This window comes from Eublepharis macularius, chromosome 13, assembly GCF_028583425.1.
Source record: "Eublepharis macularius isolate TG4126 chromosome 13, MPM_Emac_v1.0, whole genome shotgun sequence".
NCBI classification, from domain to species: Eukaryota; Metazoa; Chordata; class Lepidosauria; order Squamata; family Eublepharidae; genus Eublepharis; species Eublepharis macularius.
The window spans coordinates 42,547,551-42,567,781 of NC_072802.1; the positions used below are offsets into that span (position 1 = coordinate 42,547,551).

The following is a 20,231-nucleotide window of genomic DNA, read 5'->3' on the forward strand; positions in this document are numbered from 1 at the left end:
TTTATTACTTCAAGGATTTTATAAGGCCCTATGAATTTCCTTCCTAACTTCTTGCTCAGTTGCTCTCCTTTTAGGTTTTTTTGTAGACACAAACTTCATCTCCCGGTTTCAGATCCCACTGGGGAGAGCATTTACAGTCTGCGTGTTTCTTATAGTCTTGTTTGGCCTCTTCCAGGGTTTTTTAAAATCAGGTCCTACTGTTCCATTATAGAGTTCTACCAGGTGCTGAGGTCCCCCCACACACTCCTGGGTCTTTTACAAAGGGTAATGCTTTGCCCTCGAAACCCTGTGTAATCTTGAAAGGAGAGGCTCCTGTGGAGCTATGAACGCTATTGTTGTAACAATATTCTGCGACTGTCAAAAAATCTGTTCAATTATCTTGTTGATAATTAATGTAACATCTTAGGAATTGCTCCAAGACCTGATTAACCCTTTCGAATTGCCCATCGGTCTTGGGGTGATATGCTGAACTCAGTCCCTGGGTCATGCCCGTCACTTCTATCAGCTCCCACCAAAACTTGGCAACGAATTGTGGGCCCCAATCCAATATAATTTTATCAGGAAATGAATGGAACCTTACTACATGCTGCATGAATAACATGGCCAACTTCTTGGCTGTTGGCAACTTAGAGCATGGGATGAAATGGGCTTGCATAGAAAACATATCCACCACCACTAGAATCACCATTTTCCCTTTGCTCAGAGGAAGCTCAATGATAAAGTCCATGGATACTACAGACCAGGGCTGGGCTGGGGTTTCTAGCAGTTGTAATAGTCCTGGAGGATCCCCCCCTCTGCTTTTTGCCCATCAAACAGATCTGACACATGGACACATACTGCAATACATCCTTTTGCATTCCGGGCCACCAAAACTGCTGTTGTATTAAGTGCAGCGTTTTTAAATAACCAAAATCGCCAGCCAACTTGTCATCAAGACAGTGTTTCAATATTTCCCCCCACAGCCCCAGCAGGATATACAATTTGTTGTTCTTATACCAGCAGTCATTCTCTCCTTTTTCTAAGTCCTCAGGCAGATCCCCCCTCCTTTTCTAGTTCTGCCTTAATTTTCACTTCTCACTCGGGGGAGGGAAAGGCAGTCCACTTTTGCTGCTTGGCTCCTGGTGACCACAGCCCCTCCCAACTGGGTTGGGGAAAACATTGTGTCCACCACTTCCTCCTATTGGCTGTTATGCTGGGGGAGGCAGGACAGCGCATCAGCCAGAAAATTCCCAGGGAAATATTTAAGTAAAAGCTGAAACGGGAGAAAAACTCCACCCATCGCAGCTGCTTGGCTCCCAGCCTGTGGGGCTCTCGCAACGCTTCCAGATTTCTATGATCAAACGGTACCTCAAGGTACCTCAAACAGTACCTTGGCCTCCTCCAGCCAGTGCCTCCATGTACTTAGGGCCAGTTTAACTGCTGCCGCCTCCTTATCCCACACCGCCCAGTTTCTTTCAGCCTTTGAGAATTTCTTTGACATATAAGCACAGGGGTGCATTTTCCCATCCTCCCCTTCCTGCACAACAATCAGGGTGGCCCCAGTTCTGGGGCTTGTGTTGAGTACAGAGTCACATACCACTTCGCTGCCGAGCCTCCCAGCCAAGATCCTATGTAGCTTACTTGGCTCAGTTCATCTGGGAAAGTGTGGCCCCATTCTCTTAGAAACTCCCCTACTTGCACCAGGAAGTAGCCCAATTTCTCAGGGTCTCCATCAAATCAGGCTTCCAGCTTACACCAAGCCAGGGGCGGCAGGTTCAAGTCCCATGGGACCCTTGCTCCTCTAGCGCATGGCCTTGGGGCCCCTGGGAGGGCCGGTGCTGCCGGGCCTGTTGGGAAGGCAGGTGCTGCTGGGGCGGGGGTCCCTTGTAGTAACCCACCCGGGGGCCCCCTTAGTCAGGAGGCCTTGCTGGTGCCCCCCTCCTCCTCAGGCCTGTGTGGCTAGATAGTTCTTGCATTCCGACCATGATTTCCAGCACCGTCTGCCTGACCTCCTCCATCTCTTCGTGCAACTTCTGTAAGTTGGACACGCCACTTAGGTCTCTGGACTCCCCGTCTTCATCGCCCATGCCCTGGTCCTCTGCCATGGCAGAGTCTTCCTCTTTGGCATCCTCAGTTTGGTTCTCTGGAAGGGCCGCCAGTCTGAACAGCTGCTCCTCATCCTCCAGGTCCCCGCTTGGATTCTCTGGAGCTCCAGCTCCTCCTCCCAAGCTTGACTGGAACAATTGTGCCCCGCGCCATTCTTTCTGATCCTTCAGCCATCCATACAAGGGACATGGTATCCATCCTCGGGGCGTGGTATCCAGACAGTAGGAACCTGGCTCCTGACTTGGGAACTGCTGCGGCCCCGCACACCGTGCTTGTCCCAGGCTTCTGCGTTCCCATGAGGTCTTTAGATAGGTCCTTGGGTTTCACAGAAGATCCGTTGTCCTCTCCTTCTGACATGCTGCAGGTAGGGAATCTCACTGGTTGCCCCTGGTTCCGAGGGAATGAAGAGGATTCCAGGCAAAATGTCAGGCCTGGCTAAGGGATTCTCTCAGACTCTCCACTTCATCAAGCACAGTTGTATGAGTTAAAGGTCTTTATTAGAGCTTGCTCCCTAGAAGTACCCTGTACATGGTAATTGCTTAGAATGCCAAAGCAAAGTCTTCCCAGAAAGGTTATACCCACAGTCTCCTCCCCGTCCCGTCCCCCGCCCCCCAGTTCAAATGAGTCAGTTGAAGTTGGCGCAGAGCTCAGAAGCACTAAAATCCTGGAAAAGATGCCGAGCGAGTTTCTCAAGGTCGGTTCCCAGACGCTCCGTCCCAGCTGTACTAATAACCCAAACAAAGCGTAGCAGAGATACAGTGAAGCAAGAAAGTGTCTATACTACTACCCATCCCCCCAGTAGATCTAAATTCACAGGCATGGCAGACAGGCTGACTTGCCCGTCTGACAGGGGGAGGTGTCTTGAAATCAAATCAAAACTCAGCGGGGTTGCAAGCCTGAGTAGGTTGGAAACCACCACTGGAGACTGTTAGAATTGTGTGCCCCACTGCTGCTAGCCTTAGGAGAGGGGAGGTTTTCTGTAAATTAATAAGGGATCAAAACAACAATTTTGACTCTGAGTGTAGGGAGGCCCGGAGAATTCAGAGAAGCTGTTGCCTTTGGCTGTGAGAATGAAGAGATTTGTAAATGTTCCCGAGAGACCTTTGAAACCAAACTTATGAAGATGTTGTGTTTTAAGATCCTAAGGAGATTCTTTTCAAATTTATGGTGAAATTTTTCCCAGTGGATCCGGGCCATCTCAGAGAAGAGCTGACAAGGTATGATCCTGGTTTCTTTTATGCTTAATATTGTTCTTGCAGTTTGCTTTCACGAGTTGCTTTCCCTGAGAGGTTTCTGAAGGCAGCTGTCATTAAATGCGTGAATCTTTCAACACTCTGAGCTGGGGGAGAGCAGGAATCTAGATATAGATCTGATATATGTGTATTTTCTGCATCTTGTAAATGTTATTTTACTTTTACTGAATAAAAAAGCTAGCACAACTAACTTCTGGAGCAGGGGGAAGGAGGGTCTGCAGTGGGGCTATAATGTCAAGATGGGGCCTGGAGTTCTTCCAGAATTACAACTAATTTCCAGACTATTGAGATCAGTTTGCTTGGAGGCAGTGACAGCGTCAGAGGGTGGAAATGGAAGTCTTAGAGTGACATCACACCCCCCACTGACTTTTCTCCTGTCCCCAAACTCTACCCTCCCCAGGCAACACCCTTGAATCTCCAGGAATTTCCCAAGCCAGATTTGGCAACCCCAGTCAGTAGTCATCTAGATAAAGCTGCATTTTTGGTAATGATTAAAGTTATAGTAGATAATGAAGATGACTGATGGTATAATCCTGAACAGAGTTGCGCCATTCTAAGACCAATGATTTTAATTGGCTTAGAAGGATGTAAGTTGTAACTCTGTTAAGGATGGCACTGTAACACATATTGGGAACTTCTTGCAATAACTGCCAAGAACTTCCCTCTATTTTCACAATGCTTGTGCAAGAAAAGTTTCCAGTTAATTGTGTCCACTATGTTGTCATTGCAATCACTCTTTTAAGCTACTGTTTGCATCTACTCCTCCCTCCCCTCTCCACCTATATATCTGAACAGTTTCTTCTTGCCCTCCATGCATCTGATGAAGAGAACTGTGATTCTCGAAAGCTTATGCTACAATAAAGTTGGTTAGTCTTAAAGGTGCTACTGGACTCTTTTTGATTTTGCTACTACAGACTAACACGGCTAACTCCTCTGGATCTATGACTCTTTTAAAAATGTGCCTTCTGTTCTCTTCCCAAAGTAAGGCTGCCAACTTCTGGAATTGCAGCTGATCTCTAGTCTACAGAGATCACTTCCCTTGGAGGAAATGGCTGCTTTGGAGGGTGGGTTCTATGGCATGGTGTCCTTCCCCTCCCCAAGCCCGGCCCTCCCCAGGCTACTCTATCCCAAAAAGCCATAGGGCACATATGCAGGGTGAAAATATAAAAACTTGGTAAACAGCAGCAATCAATATCAAAAACTGAGGCACAATTAGAAGTGTGGGTTCTTACTTTGAAATGCCTTAATGGGCCAGGGCTGGTGTTTTTGGAAGGACTGCTTCTTCTTGTACTACCTGCTAGTAAGAGCCACTCTCTGTGGAGCTGAAGCAAGCATCACAAACAAGGCTCTCCTGACAATAACCTCTAAAAATACAAGAGAAAACCAATCAGGAGTACAGAGTATAACTGTGAAGAAACTGTGAAGAAACTGCATGTCTAAATTGCAGCCATCTTTGTAAAATCTTTGGTTCAGGCAGAGGCCTCTTCAAGACATCTTCTTGAACAACTTTTGCAGGGTATAGAGGCTCCTGGTACTTAGTGACCTTGTGAGATAAGGTGACCATCTGATTTACGAGCTAAGGCTTCCATGGTGCAGTGTTGTTGTTGTTTTTTACCAGTTAACATTCTTGCCTGAAAGTACCATCCTGACCTTGGGAGGGGAGGTGGTGTCAAGCTGCAGATTGGACTCCCTCCTCCTTCCACACGTTGCACTTTTGACTTGGTAACATTAATTCTTGAATTCTTGATTGGTCAAGGGGCCCAGACCATTCAAGAATCCAGGACTGATAAATTCGCTGCCTTCCGTGAGGCAAGTAAGCTTGTAGTTAGATTACAGCCAGCTTCATTGTGACCCGGCTATGGCTTCAATTCTGGCTCCAAATTGGACTCTGTAAGATGGAAGCTGAGCTGCAACCATTCTTCTGTTTTGTTTTGTTGAACTGCTGAAGTTCTGTGTGCCTTTGGAAAGAGAGACTGTTCTACCTAACTCTTATGAATTGCTGGGTATGTATAAGTTAGTGCTACCAGCTCTAGGTTTTTGTTGTTTTATCCCCACAAACTGTCTTGTGTTATTTTGTTTGTCTTTTTTAAATATATAATTTTACCCTGTGTGGGTCTGACTCTTGACTCTGATACCTCAAAGAACCAGCCAAACCCCATGCCCTGCTTTGGACCACCTACCAGGTGTAAATACTTTGTTTTGGGGAACTCTGCTTGCAACCTCAACCTTGCAAGGTAGACTTTTCTGTTTTGAGTTCCCCTATAGGCTCGAAGCTTCTCCCTTGCTTCAAAGCCTGAGGTTAGATAGAGAGAGTGGTAGCAGCTTTTCAGGCTAGTGTGGGAAGTAGTATCTCACGGGCACATTTGTTAAGTTTTCTTCAACAAGATACCAGACGTGGATACCAGACGTCTGTGTGTCTTTGCCCGAGTTGGGCAGGAACGACGGGACCCTGCTGGGAAACTTTGACAATAACCACACAATAAATAATATTTACTCTTAAAGTGACTAAGTGCTAATACAAAGTGCTCTATAGAAATATGAATACAATAATATAACTTCATAGAAAAATACACATGTATAAATTCATAAATACATACATTCATATACAAATACAACTCTAGGATACGTAACATACAGATATCAACCCAACCATAAATATCTCTCTCTTCCAGAAAATGATCCAATATATTTCTTATAACCAAGTCGGGGAGAAAAGCTCCACAAAAGACATGAACAAACAATTCAAAGAATGTATTCACATGTCAATTTCAAATGAATTTCTTCTTTCTACAGGAAAAACTGTGTGGAATGAACAGAAAGGGAAAGTCCAAGCCCGTCCGTGCCCTGCCCAAACCAGGGCCAGCTTGCTTTTCTGTTTCCGTTGGACGACTTCCTCATGGGCAAGGAACCGAACTCAGTTCAATTTATGTCAATACAGTTCATTCCTATTCAGTACTAGGGAGTGGCGTCACGTGATCCTTAATCGTGCGACGGATGGGCTTGGACTTTCCCTTTTTGTTCATTCCACACGGTTTTTCTTGTAGAAAGAAGAAATTCATTTGAAATTGACATGTGAATACATACATTCTTTGATTTGTTTGTTCATGTCTTTTGTAGAGCTTTTCACCCCGACTTGGTTATAAGAAATATATTGGATCATTTTCTAGAAGAGATAGATATTTATGGTCGGGTTGATATCTGCATGTAACGTATCCTAGAGTTGTATTTGTATAGGAATGTATGTATTTATGAATTTATACATGTATATTTTTCTATGAAGTTATATTATTGTATTCATATTTCTATAGAGCACTTTGTATTAGCACCTAGTCACTTTAAAAATAAATATTATTTATTCTATGGTTATACTCTGTACTCCTGTGGAGCTGAGGCAGGCAGCAACCAGAGGCAGGGCCTTTTTTTTTTAGGTGGTGGCACCTCATGTTTGGAAGGCTCTCCCCTTTGAGGCTCCCCTTACATCTATCTTACTGCCTTTTCTTTCCAGGCTAAAATATTTTACCCAGGTTTTTAACTGAGAGATTCCCAATAAAAGCTGTTTTTATGGTTTGCTTCCACTATAGAATTATTTTATGAATATCATTTTAGGCTGCTGAGTGTTTTATGCTGTTGCGGGGGGGGGGGGCTTGTTTTTAATGGCTTGCTTGTTGTCGATAACTCCTATAATTTTATTGTATTGTTTTTACTTTGTGAATTGCCTCAAGCAGATCTTTGGAGAGGCATCATATACGATTTCTAAATAATAAACAACCACAGTAATGCATACCCCTATAGTTGTATTCCATGCTTGCTAAAATTAGGCCTCAAATTCAATGTTCTCAGTAAATCTCAGCTTTAACTTTTTTTAAAAGAAAAAAAAATCAGCCACCCCAAATTTTCCTTTCAGGTTCTGAAAAACTGACTTGAAAATGTTTTTGAATATCTGGCAAACATCACTGCCATGAAGGGGAAGGCAGGAAGCAGTAGTTCTGTGCCCCCCGCCCCCCATGCAACTCCCACTGCATGACTAGTGAACACAGGTGAATTAAAATGAACATAATAGATATGGGGACCAATCTTGCCATCCTACAGGTGAGCCAAAACCAAACTAAACAAATCTGGCCTTGCCGTTATTCTTGAAGGGCTATACATTGGGAATTGTGGCTCCTCTAAAAAAATGAAATAAGCTATGGTTCTCAGGAGTCAGGATTATACCCAGCACTGGCAACATATCAAACTCTGTAATAACTCAATGATGGAGAGGAGGTTGCAGAACCGCCTGAAATCAGACATGAGAGCAGATAACTGACAGTCATGGGCAGGCGTGTTTCAGCATGCAGCTGCCCTATGGAAATGGCCAACACAAGGATGTACTATTGCCCGAAGGTTGTCTCTGTTTCATGGGTAGTAGGTTGCTTTTAGGAGGTGCTTGTACTAGTAATGTCTCTATGCTGCGTTTTAGATACCTTTTCACTCTCCAAGTCAAGAAGGATTTAGCCTGTGGAAGACTTTCATGCAGCGATAACAGTTCGGCTTTGATGGTGTCACACCTTTTGCAGTGTAAGTACAGTGTAAGCAGAAACATGCATGGGTGTTTGGCAGGAGGAGGAAAAGCGGTGAGGGAGGAGGGGCAGCCATGCTCCCAGGCCTTTAAAGGGTGGGTAGATGCAGGTCAGACAACAGGTATGTCTTTTCTCTCCTTTGCAAAATGAGCCAAAATACATTCCCACTATTGCGTCCAGTCACCATATTCTGCACATAATCCTTCCTTTTAGCTCAAGAATCTACCTGGTTTATAACAAGTTTTCTTCCTCTTTATTGTTCTTGTCTATTATTTTTCCCTATATTTAACATGTAGCAATACAGATTAAAATGGGCTCTGTTCTTCCTTGTAACATTTCCCTAATCGATTTGAGTTGCTCTCATATGTCAGTGGTTGCCAGCATGGGATAATAGTTAGAAGGCAGGCTTAGGATCTGGGAGACTCTGTTTGAATCCCTACTCTGCTATGAAAGCTAACTAGGTAATCTTGGGCCAGTAAATCTCTTTCAGACTAATCTACATTGTTGTGAGGATAAAATGGTGGGAAATGATGTTATAAGTTGCTTTGGGTCCCCAGTGGGGAGAGAAGCAAGGTATATATCTAAAAATAAGTAAACTAAATTATATCCTCCTAACTAATTTGCTCTCATTTGTCCATGGTTCTCATCCCGAATTGATAGAACTTAGGGATGTGGGGCAGGGGGTACTAATTTCCTTCCACTATCTAGAATGATCTTGGATCCATAAACTTAGATAAGAGAAATGCAGACTAGCATAGTCAGGGGTCTACTTTGAACAGATCAGGGCATGTCCACAAGTGTCCATTTCTATAACAATGTGGCCAGGAGCCCTGTGTTAAGTGCTGAAGTGGGCATATAAATGAAGAATTCTATTGCAGCACTGTTTGTTTGTTCATTTATTTATTTTTAAAAACACACACAACAATGCCCTTCTAGTAAAACAGCACTCTTAAAAATCTGCCGCAATAAAAAAACAACAAAGTGAAGTAGCAAAAGGCAATTTTAAAAAATCAGTTGAGCAACCATAAAACCACCAATGAAATGAATAATGGGCAGAAAAACAGCAAAAACAGGCATCCCCAACACCCAAACAAGTATTCAGCACTGAAGTCAGTAGAGTCCTCAAGGACAAACAGGTGTCAGAGACTCCCCCAAAGTCCTTCACAATAGTATAGTTAACAGAAGCTGAGAAAAGTAGGCCAAGTGAGTCTCTTGTGGAAGGGAGTTCCATAGTCTGTGGGCAATAACTAGAAAAACTATTACGTATGTCCACCCATGTCACCTCTGCTACAGTGGGCATGCATAGCAGGTCCCCCAACAGTCATTCTGTAGTCATGGGCTGGTTCACATGGGTAGTAGTAGTGCCTCGATCCATTGTGCATCTAGGCCAGCTATCATCACATGTTGCCTGTAATGTTTTTGCTGTGCTCAAGTCCCATTGATGTGACTCTCTGAGTCTTCTATAGAAGTTCATCATTTGGGTGTCATCTCATTACAGCTGCACTAGGGGATTTTCACGAAGAAATGGATCAAAAGCACCTGGAGACACACAAATATTTACCAAACCAAGAGCATCTGGAGAACAAAATCATGCTTTACCACAAGAAACATGTGTGAGTCGATGTTTCCATACTGTGGCTACTTTGGCGCATAGCTAATACTTAAGGTTCTTTTGTGCATTGTGCTTTGGACTAAGGTGTTGAAAGTTTGGGGTACCAACGAGCTGAATTTTCTGCAGCCCAAATGACTTTTACAAGCGCAGTATATTTGCATAATTTACTATTTACCTTGGTTCTACAAGTCATGAGGAGAAATTAAGAACTGAAAATCTTATTTAGCCAGCCCCCCATTTGAATTGCCATAGGCATTGCCTGCTTTCATGCAAAACTTTGCAGTCACCAGGGCTAGAAACTTGATTAAAACAAAGTTGAATTCCTCTGTTTTTCTTAATTTCTGCACATTCACAGCCCTGCTTATAATGTAATTTTGCCTATCAAAGCATCGGAATTAAATGTGCTTTCAGCAAATCTGAGGTTAACATGTTTGGCTTGGAGTTGTTAATTCACTGGGTTAGAAAACTTAGAACTCAGAGATGCCATTTTATTAAGTATCAAAAATGGATGAAACACCCCTGTGGAGATCAGAAGAGTGGAGAGACGCTCCCAGATGAAAGCTTAATGGGTCAGAGAGCTGAAATCCAGATTTCCTTTCTAGAGGGAAAACTCCAGCAGAATCTGATGTGCACCTTTTGGACATAGCCAGGAAACTAGACATGTTTGGGATCAAGCCTCACCCAGCCAGTGATGGAGAAGGGACACAGATTAACTTGTCTGTCACGCACATGGGAGTGCTGGTGTTACGGGTAAGGAGGGAAGCATTTTCTACTTCAAAAAGGCAAAAATGTGCAGTATCGCTTTGATGGATGATTCTCAACATATTCCAAGTCCAAAGCAAAGCTATGAAATCCAGCATTTTTGCTCATCTTACCCTTTTTGGGAATCATTGTGCCATCTGCAATTAATGCCCGAAAATAGAGAACCTAAACCTTTTGTAATTGGTGTAATGAATAAATGTGATGGTTTGCAAATAAAGTGCCTAAAATATACCAAGTGCTTTATAAAACCATCAGACACACTGGCCCACGCTCCAAGAACTTCACAACCCCTCCCCACCTGTACTTTATTCAGAAGTTGTCCATTTGTTCAGTGCATAGTTCATAGGATTGCAGCCTTTAGGGTTACCAGCCTCCAGGTGGGGCCTGGAGATCTCCCAGAATTACAACTGATCTCCAGACTACAGAGACCAGTTCCCCTGGAGGAAATGGGAGCTTCAGAGGGTGGATTCCACACTGAACTTCCTCCCATCCCTAACTTCTGCTGTCTCCAGGTGCTACCTTGAAATCTCCAGGAATTTTCCAAGGTGGAGTTAGCAACCCTAGTGGCCTTTCAATAATAATAACCATATTTTAAAAAGACAAGCCTCACTCTCCTTGCATGGACACTTGAGCGCAATTTATCAGATGGTTGTTGTGGGTTTTCCGGGCTGTATTGCCGTGGTCTTGGCATTGTAGTTCCTGACGTTTCGCCAGCAGCTGTGGCTGGCATCTTCAGAGGTGTAGCACCAAAAGACAGAGATCTCTCAGTGTCACAGTGTGGAAAAGATGTAGGTCATTTGTATCTACTCAGGAGGGGTGGGGTTGAGCTGAGTCATCCTGTAAGAGTTTCCCAGGGTGTGGAATGCTAATGGCGGGAGGCTTCACTGTATCCTGAGGAGGTTCTTTTGCATATAGATGGTACTTGATGTGCTAATCTTCTCTGCAGGGCTATTGTCGGGGATAGAATGTTTTGTTAGCCTGGTGTTTTTCAGAACTGGAAACCATGCTCTGTTCATTCTTAAGGTTTCTTCTTTCCTGTTGAAGTTTTGCTTATGCTTGTGAATTTCAATGGCTTCCCTGTGCAGTCTGACAAAGTAGTTGGAAGTGTTGTCCAGTATTTTGGTGTCCTGGAATAAGATACTGTGCCCTGTTTGCGTTAGGCTATGTTCAGCCACTGCTGATTTTTCAGGTTGTCCAAGTCTGCAGTGTCTTTCATGTTCTTTTATTCTTGTCTGGATGCTACACTTTGTGGTCCCGATGTAAACTTGTCCACAGCTGCAGGGTATATGGTATACTCCTGCAGAGGTGAGGGGGTCTCTACTGTCTTTTGCTGATCGTAGCATCTGCAATTTATCAGCTTTAGTAGAACGTGACCATTTTTTCCCTTAGCTAAGAGCCACTAGAATCCTACGAGCCAGAGACTGGAAAACAGGAGGGCTTGATGACTGCTTCCGCCTTGGAAGGCACTTCATAGTGCTAACTTAGGCCGAGTTATTCAACTCCCTGTGCAGCCCTGCTACCAGCCTAGCCTAAAGCAGAGCAGGGCAGCTCCCTTTGATGTGGGCACCTCCACTCAAGCCACTGTTGTCTTCCCCTAGTAAACCAAAACATTGCAATGTCAGAACTTGGCGTTACAGGGTAGCTAGACATATCTTGACCATATAATCTTCTGCCAAAAATAGCCATCTAATTTTGGGGCAATTACATGGTACTGCAACTCTATGGCATATCTGCAGAGCAAACATGTACTTTGGTTGGTGTTTGCTGTGTAATGTGGGCGCTACAAGGCCTTATGTCTAACTAGGGAAGAAACCAAAAGAAAAAAAAACTCGGAGTCATTTCTCCAGCTTTAAATTTTCACAAAGATAGGGTGGTTTGCAGAGACTTATCATACCAAACCTCTCCAAATCAAGGAGAAAATGATTGTGCCTGCATAATCTATTGGAGATCTTTGTGATGTCCATCTTTCATTCTGAGCCAGCAAGGCATTACTTTATTTACTTTTTTAAAAACCACCAAATGCAGCTAATACCCTGGAAGAGGACCAGGACAGGAACCAGAAAGGCAGAAGACCTTGAAGACACTAGAGAGGACACGGAAACATCTGTAGACCATCTGTGTGCGCATGCTGCTAATTTGTTGTATGGTTTGGAAGCTGCCATGCTTGTAATTAAAAAGATAAATCTTTTAATTACATAAATAACCACATTAAAACAGTATTAGAATCAAATAATGTTCAACAATGAAATTACAATGACAAACTAAACTGTGACAGGCAGCAATATGCACTATCAAATAATCAATATAGATCAGAAGGAGACACATCAGTGCAGGCCGAACTGAAGGCCTTCTTTAAAAACATGTCTTCCGCTCAACAACAAAATCTCCACCAAGCAATAAAGGGACAAGCCACTCAATAATCATGGTACTACCACCACCATGGTACTGTTTTTAGTGCACTATTTTTCTCTTGCTAGTTGCATGTATTTTACTGTTCTTTCTTCGTTGTTTTTAGCTGTAGGCTCCCTTGAGTCTTAGTGAGTTAGATGGACTATGAATGAAGTAAATAAAAATAATTTTAAAAAATATGCTGTAGAACTGCTGGTGGCCAGGAAGCATGTAGAAGAGCCCCAGATACAGGAGTTCTTGGGAATTTGCTGAGGTAAAATAAACTGAGTAATTGTTGGTTTTGAAAGGTCAGGTAGGCAGGCACGTGAGAGCAATGATAGCGGGGGATGGGGGATGGCATACTGTGTGATAAACATTTACTTACAAGTTAACAGATCCAAGAATTTCCTGTAATGGGGGAGGAGGGGTACACTGCCATTCTGGGTTGCTTGATGCCACGTTTTTATTGCTTTGTGGTAATACAGACATTTTCATTTTTCACCTTCTAATGTCGGAAGGGTGGGCTGTGGACAGGACCTGGGCCTATCCTCTTCCTGCATAACTTGTACAGCCTGTCTGCTTGCGTTTGTAGGGAAATACAAAGATTAATACCTTCAACTGGGCCAAAATCCGCAAGCTGAGTTTTAAGCGGAAACATTTCCTGATCAAGCTGCATGCCAACGTGTCGGTAAGTGCCATGTTGCTGCCTTTGTAGGGTTTGGAGCCGCAGAACACAGGTTGTCTTAAAGGACAAGACTTGTCCAGATGTCTTTGCCTTTTACCTTTCTTAGACAAGCTCAACAAAGTTGCCATCCCTACAGCTTTGCAGGCCTGCACTCCAAGCAGACAGTGGAAGCTGCAGGGAACTGGCTGCCTTCTTCCTGCAGAGAGAGACTTCACAACGAGGCCAGGAATGGAGCCAGTACTGTACTGCATTGTCTGTGGTCGCCCTGAGAGTTTGACCATACTGGAAATTCAGTATGGCCGACCACACAGGGGACTGCCTTTACTTTTTTAACCAATGGGTGTTCTAATTAGTGTTTTGTATTGGTATTAGCTATAGGCTTATCAAGTTTGCCAGATGCAGGAGGGTGGGGGTTTCCAGGTCTTTCCCTAGTACCAATGATGTACTCCTGAAGTGGAGACACTGACCTGTTTCTGTCTGCAGCAATTATGTGTAAGGCTGTTAATGAGACTAGCGAAGTGCCTATTATGTGTTCAGAGCAGAGAACAAGGAGTATGTGCAGAGGAGAGACCGACATATTGCACTCCTCACGGAACGTCTCATGGAAGAGTCCAGATCACCCAGGGATAGGGGTAGGGGCAGGGAAGGGGAACAACTGTGGTCTCCCATTGTACATCACCAAATGTACTTTTCTCCATAGGAATGAATGGCAGCCACTCACTGATTATGCATGTGTTATGTGCCATCAAGTTGCCTCCAGCCTATGGCGACCCTATGAATGAAAGACCTCAAAAACTAACTAGCATTAACAGACTTGCTCCGATCTTGAAAACTGAAGGACGTGGCTTCTTTTATTGAGTCAAGCCATCTCATTCCAGATCTTATTGTCTTCCACTTTTCCTAACATTATTGTCTTTTGCAATGAATCTTGTCTTCCCATGAAGTGACCAAAATACAATAGCCTCAATTTTGTCATTGTAGCTTCTAGGGAGGATTCAGGCTTGATTTGATATAGCATCTGCTTATTGGTCTTTTTTGGCCACAAAACTCTCCTCCAGCACATTTCAAATGAATCAATTTTCTTCCTGTCAGCTTTCTTCATTGTCCAACTTTCACATCCATACTGATTATATAGGAAAAATTAAAAAGCAAACAAAGAAAGTGTTCCTGATAACCCAACATGCTTCTCTTCCTCAGGCTTTGTGCAAGGACACACTTGAGTTCACTATGGCCAGCCGTGATGCGTGCAAAGCTTTCTGGAAGATGTGCGTTGAGTATCACGCGTTCTTCCGCCTCTCCGAAGAGCCCAAGTCAAAGCCCAAGGCCTTTCTGTGCAGCAAGGGTTCTAGTTTCCGATACAGGTTACTAACACTATGGACCTTGTTTTGCTAAGGTAGAACAATTAGTCATCCACAGATTTTAGCCTTCCATTCTGTGTATGGAGTTTTGGGAGGAATACAAGGAAGGTTTTGTGATGATCTTTGCAGAGCCTTGCATAAACTCGGCTTCCTCTGAGTGGGTATGACCCGCCCTCTCTGAGGAATCATCTGATGTTTCACCATTCCTGTGGTTGCAGCAGCTGGACAATTTGCCACCAGCTAGTACCGTTGAGATCCAGTTAATAGAATATCCCCTCTGCGTTGGGCCAACCCAACCCAAGGTAACCACGCTTGGGTAGCCGATTTTGGACAGTCTTGTTACTGAGCAGCAAAAAAGGGGAGCAATCAGTGGGATATTCTGCTCGATCAAAAAATATCTTGGCTTATTTATACCTCTGCATGTATCTGGCTTTGGAGATACTCAGAAGGACCAAACTTGACCCTGTGCTGTCTGTATTAGAGCTAGCACAGCATGACATAGAGGTTACGCTGGTGATCTGGGGCCTGGGACAACTGAGTTTGAATCCTGGCTCTGCCATGTAACCTTGCTGGGCTATCTTGGGCCCATCACAGTCTCTCAGCCTTGCCTATCTCATAGGGTTGTTCCTATGAACAGTAACGTTCGATTTATATACCGCCCTTCAGGACAACTTAATGCCCACTCAGAGCGGTTTACAAAGTATGTCATTATTATCCTCACAACAATAATCACCCTGTGAGGTGGGTGGGGCTGAGAGAGCTCCAGAGAACTGTGACTAGCCTGAGGTCACCCAGCTGGCTTCAAGTGGAGGAGTGGGGAATCAAACCCGGCTCTCCAGATTAGAGTCCCATGCTCTTAACCACTACAGCAAAGAATGATATGATATGCTGGTTTGGGTCAATGCTATGGAGATAAGCAGGATATAAATAAGCAATCCTCGTGTCCCTATGCCCTCATCTAGGCTTCTCTCTATGCTGTCCAGCACATAAAAACAGAGCTAGAAGGGACCTAGCCAGCAATGGCACTGTCCCAGTGACTGCTGTTCTATGTCCAGAGGAAGGTAAAAAAACCTCCATGATCTCTGGGCAATCTGGCCTTGATGAAGATTCCTTCCTGACCTCAAAGTGAAAATCAGCATTACCCTGAGCATAATAAAGGGCCATGAGAGCCTAGCACTAGCTCATTCCCTCCTGCCCTCCCTCTCTGCCTAATTTGTCTCATAGGATCAAGATTGCTGTCACATGGCCATCTAGCCTCTTTTTAAAAACCTCCAAAGGACAGCCCACCACCTCCTAAGGAAGCCTGTTCCACTGAGGAACCATGGACGTTGTTCCTGTTTTACTAAAAACTTTTGACTTAATTATAAAACCCACTGGTTCTGGTCTGACCCTCTGGGGCAACAGAAAACAACTCCATTTGCTCCTCGCGATGGCTATCACATCTCTCAGTTGTCTCCTCTCCAGGCCAAATATATCCAGTTCCTTCAGTCATTCCTTACAGGGCAGAATTTTCCTGATGACCACCACATATGTTGCATGCACTGTAAGGGAGGGTGTGGGGGGTTGAACAGGGAGCACCGGCTTCACAAGTTTCCTGTCCTTAAATTGCCAGTGGAAGAACCCAACGGCAGCTGCTGGAACATGGGACAAAGGGGAAGTTGAAGAGCTTGCCGTTTGAGAGGTATGACCTTTTCACAATAAAATACTCTATCGGTTCCTTAGCTAAACCCCTCCAAATAAATGCTGTTCCACTTGCAGCCCCCCGTCTTAGTGTCTCCCCTCTAGGTAAAAGCCTTATGAGCAAGATTTCAACAGCCAGAAGACACATCAAATTACTGGAAGTCAAAAAAATTACAAACAGCCTAATCTTATCCAGTGCTAAAACAACTTAATATCTGCCATACAGATTTATCTAAGTTATAGTCCAGTTCTGCAGTGTGCTGTACAACATAAGCATGCACTGATTGCATATGCCACAGCACCAACACAAGCAAACAGGGTAGAGAGAGATGAGGCACCTTAATGGCATCTTCTTAATCTGTAGAGCAAAACTGCATAGCTCATTCCTAAGTGCAGCAGAACGCAATTGCAACAAAGCAAGCAAAACCATTTGGCATTTGTACAATTTATAGGTCATAGTGGTGCACACATGGGGTGATCATAAATGCAGCTGAGCTGCTTTTTATGTTGGGCTGCTGCTATTTCCACAGCCAAAGAGCTAGTTTGCAGGTCAATTTATAAAGTACATTTCTTCTTTGTTGCAGCCCTGGACTTAAAGCAAGCTGTAGCCATATGCATGGGGTGGGTAGGTATCATGATGCACATCCATTTTGCTTCTTAAAACGCCAGCCTCTCTCATTAATCACACATTTCAAGTGTGGCTTTGTGGATGCAGTATGGCTGTGCTCAAATCAACCCCCCTGTAGGTGTTCAGAGACCACATTGCCCGTAATTGCTACCAATTCTAATTGTGCCTGAACAAAATGTGTGCAGGATTAGCAGCACTAGAATATATAATATGGGCATCCCATTGACAGCAACGTAGCACATATAAATCTATGTCCAATGTAGCCTAGAGGAGTACATAGCTTCACCCCTGCAGATTGAACTTGACAATGCTGTTTTCTAAGCAATAGACTTCCTGTTATTTAGAAAACCCTTTTTAAAGCCTGCACTAAAACACTCCATATATTTTTAACAGGACACTTAATTGCTTTCTAGCTGCTTTTGGCAAATCCACAAAGTGGAACATAGTTAAGTCAAAGTCAAGTACTTTTTATGTTTCACTGCAGTCAACAGGAAGGATTTAATGTGGTTTTCACTTGTGGGGATCAGTGTGACTTTAAAAAGTAACTGTGGTTCAACTGCACCTTTGGTTGAACACACTAATGTGTATACTACCTTTTAAAACTTCCCTTCACCAGTGTTACATCCAAAAACCCAACTAGAGACAGTAAGTCATAGTGCGAGAGGTGTTTGATGCTCATCATTGCTACAATGGGATTATATATCAATGTGGCGGATGACTTGTGTTGCCTAACGCTATATAAACTACTGCACTTTTTGGAATTTCAGAAAACAATATTCCTCTCGGTATCATGAAAGGCAGTGCCGTTCATCACCAGATCTTCTTACAGAGGTTTCAAAACAAGTATGTAATTTGTGTGCATGTGTTGGGGGGGAGTAGGGAGATTTTATTGAAGTCGTATCATTAAGGAATACCGGAATGAGTACATCATGAGAGTTTAGGGTGGGAACTATATAGTGGAAGAAACCCACTTCCCACCATACTTCACAGAGCAGTGCTTTGTCACTCCCTGCAGTCTAAAACAATCCCTGGGGAAAATGGCATTCAATGTGCAATTCTAATCTAAACATTGTAATAAAAGGGTGAGGGTCTATATGCAGCACAGCACAATCAAACCTCATCTCTTGTTCACCTTTTCAGATGGAGGACTTGCGGCTGGTTTGTGGCACCATAGGGGGCTATCACAATGCCAATGGAATCCACACATCTGAGCCCATGCTAGACAGCAGACGCCGAAACTCTGCAGTGGAAGTGACTTTCACTGCTGAATTAGAGCGGTCCAAGCCCGAAGCAGATCCAACGGTGCTGCACCATTCCCAAAGCAGTTCTGCCTTCCCACTGGTCTACACTGAACCCGTAGATGATTGGGAACCAGCTGACATCTATGAGCAAAGGTTTCCGCTGACCTCCTTCCAGCCGGACTACAAGTTTGTTGGGAACAGCAAAAGCACATCTGTTGGCAACATGAGAGAAGTGACTCCTAGGCAGCTGACTTACACAGATGTGCCCTATATGGCTCCTGTCAACCACCAACTGGATGTGGCTTCTCCTCAAGTCTTCTTCTATGTTGACAGGTCACCACAGTTTGCAAGGCACACCGCCATGGGCCCTGCTGAGGATACAACTAAGGGGGTGAACATCCCTGCTGCGGCACCTATGAAGCCTTCAAGGAGAAGTACAGCTATGGCACGATCAAGTGCATTTGAGCCAGAGGTTCCATCTAGAACTAGCTACCTTAGCAGTGTTAGCATGGAGCAGGAAGATGATGGGAGCGGTGTTTTCGACTATGGCAGCCAAGAGCAGCTTCCAAAAAGATCCTGGAGTCAATATGACATGAAAACTATTCGATTCCCCTATGGCTCAGAGTTCCGACCTCTAGGGCCATGTCCTGTCTTGAGTAGCAGGAAGACTGACATTCTACAGTATGTGCTGGCCCAGCAAAGGTTTCCAGAATCTCCTAGAGTTCAACAAACACCTGAATACTATGTGGGTAGTGGAACGGAGTCCAGCGACTCTGATTCTGACCTCTTGCCCGACTACTATTCTCTCTATGGCAGAGTGGCCAAAGCTCCCAGGACAAGGGTCCGTCTTTCCTCTGGAAGCCTCCAGCTTGAGGAAGAGGATGAAGAGATTTGCCTTGCTACTGCAAGCATTGAGGATAGGACTTCATTGGGAGCATCCAGTTATTCCACTTAAAAGCAATAGGACTGGGTTACGCTAAATTGATCCTGTCAATGATACTGGACAGAAAGGAGGCACCTTTCTAGACATCACTGTTTTTGTAGGTATGATTAAAATTCAGAAATGTAATAGACGAGTCTGATGCAGCAAGGAACTAGACCTGGAAATTGTGCATCAATACTTTTTTTAATGGAGGAAAAAGGGGGGTGGTTATGTGCAGGCACACACAGCTGGCTTCACAGGAGTATAGCTGGCTTCACAGGAGTGCTTTATTTTCTCTCTTGGATAACAAACAAATCCACTAGAAACAGTCAATTGATCATTGTGACACAAAATGTAATGCAAAAAAATGAATTAATAAATGGTGGGTGAGATTCTGTTTTGGAAAGTAGACTCCAGACTGCAGTCCAGCTCTACAGCCAAATAAATAAAAGCATCCCCTCCTTTCATCCCGAAAAGGAATGAAATACGTAGATCTGTATGCAACTATCTTTTTTTAAAATGAAGCCACCTTTGGCCACTGATTATGGGCCAGAAACATCTGTGAGGATGTTAAACAAAGCATGTACACAGCATACAACCATTCTGGAATTTACCTGGGAGAGAAACAAAAAGATGCTCATGTCTGTTGCTGGCAAGAGATATCAGAAAGGATGTGGTTGGGCATGACATCACCGTTTCTGAAAAGTAGCACTAAAAAACAAACTATTGCTATTGGCCATTTTGTATAATTTATTTTTAATGGGTCTAATAATGCTAAGTCATTGGAAGCTGAAAATAGTGTGAAATCACAGTGCAGAATTCTGAAAACGGGAAATTCTCATTCCAAAGACAGAAGTCTCCACAAAAGACAAAATGCTCTTCTTCCTTCCACAATAAGATTTAAGAAGTATGGCATCAGACAATCAGGACCACAAATGTTTACAGAACTTAAATATTTATTTTTTTTAACCATTCAACCTCTGCTGCCCTGCCCCCTCCCCCAAGAAAACATTGAATGAAGCTTCATCTATAAACAGATTTACAGGACTAATGACTAC

The 20,231-nt window shown here is 43.9% G+C and overlaps 1 protein-coding gene across 1 annotated transcript in view; it reads left to right on the top strand.

Moving 5' to 3' along the window:
• The window catches only part of FRMD7 (FERM domain containing 7), a 34,069-nt gene extending 14,424 nt beyond the window's left edge, over positions 1-19,645 (top strand). The window contains exons 4-12 of the mRNA XM_054995837.1: positions 3,224-3,302; positions 7,798-7,895; positions 9,396-9,510; positions 10,112-10,259; positions 13,252-13,347; positions 14,542-14,705; positions 16,315-16,383; positions 17,778-17,853; positions 18,151-19,645. Coding sequence (XP_054851812.1) covers positions 3,224-3,302; positions 7,798-7,895; positions 9,396-9,510; positions 10,112-10,259; positions 13,252-13,347; positions 14,542-14,705; positions 16,315-16,383; positions 17,778-17,853; positions 18,151-19,206 — 1,901 coding nt within the window. The 3' untranslated portion in view covers positions 19,207-19,645. The remainder of the gene's footprint in view (positions 1-3,223; positions 3,303-7,797; positions 7,896-9,395; positions 9,511-10,111; positions 10,260-13,251; positions 13,348-14,541; positions 14,706-16,314; positions 16,384-17,777; positions 17,854-18,150) is intronic.
• The last annotated feature ends 586 nt before the right edge of the window (positions 19,646-20,231 follow it).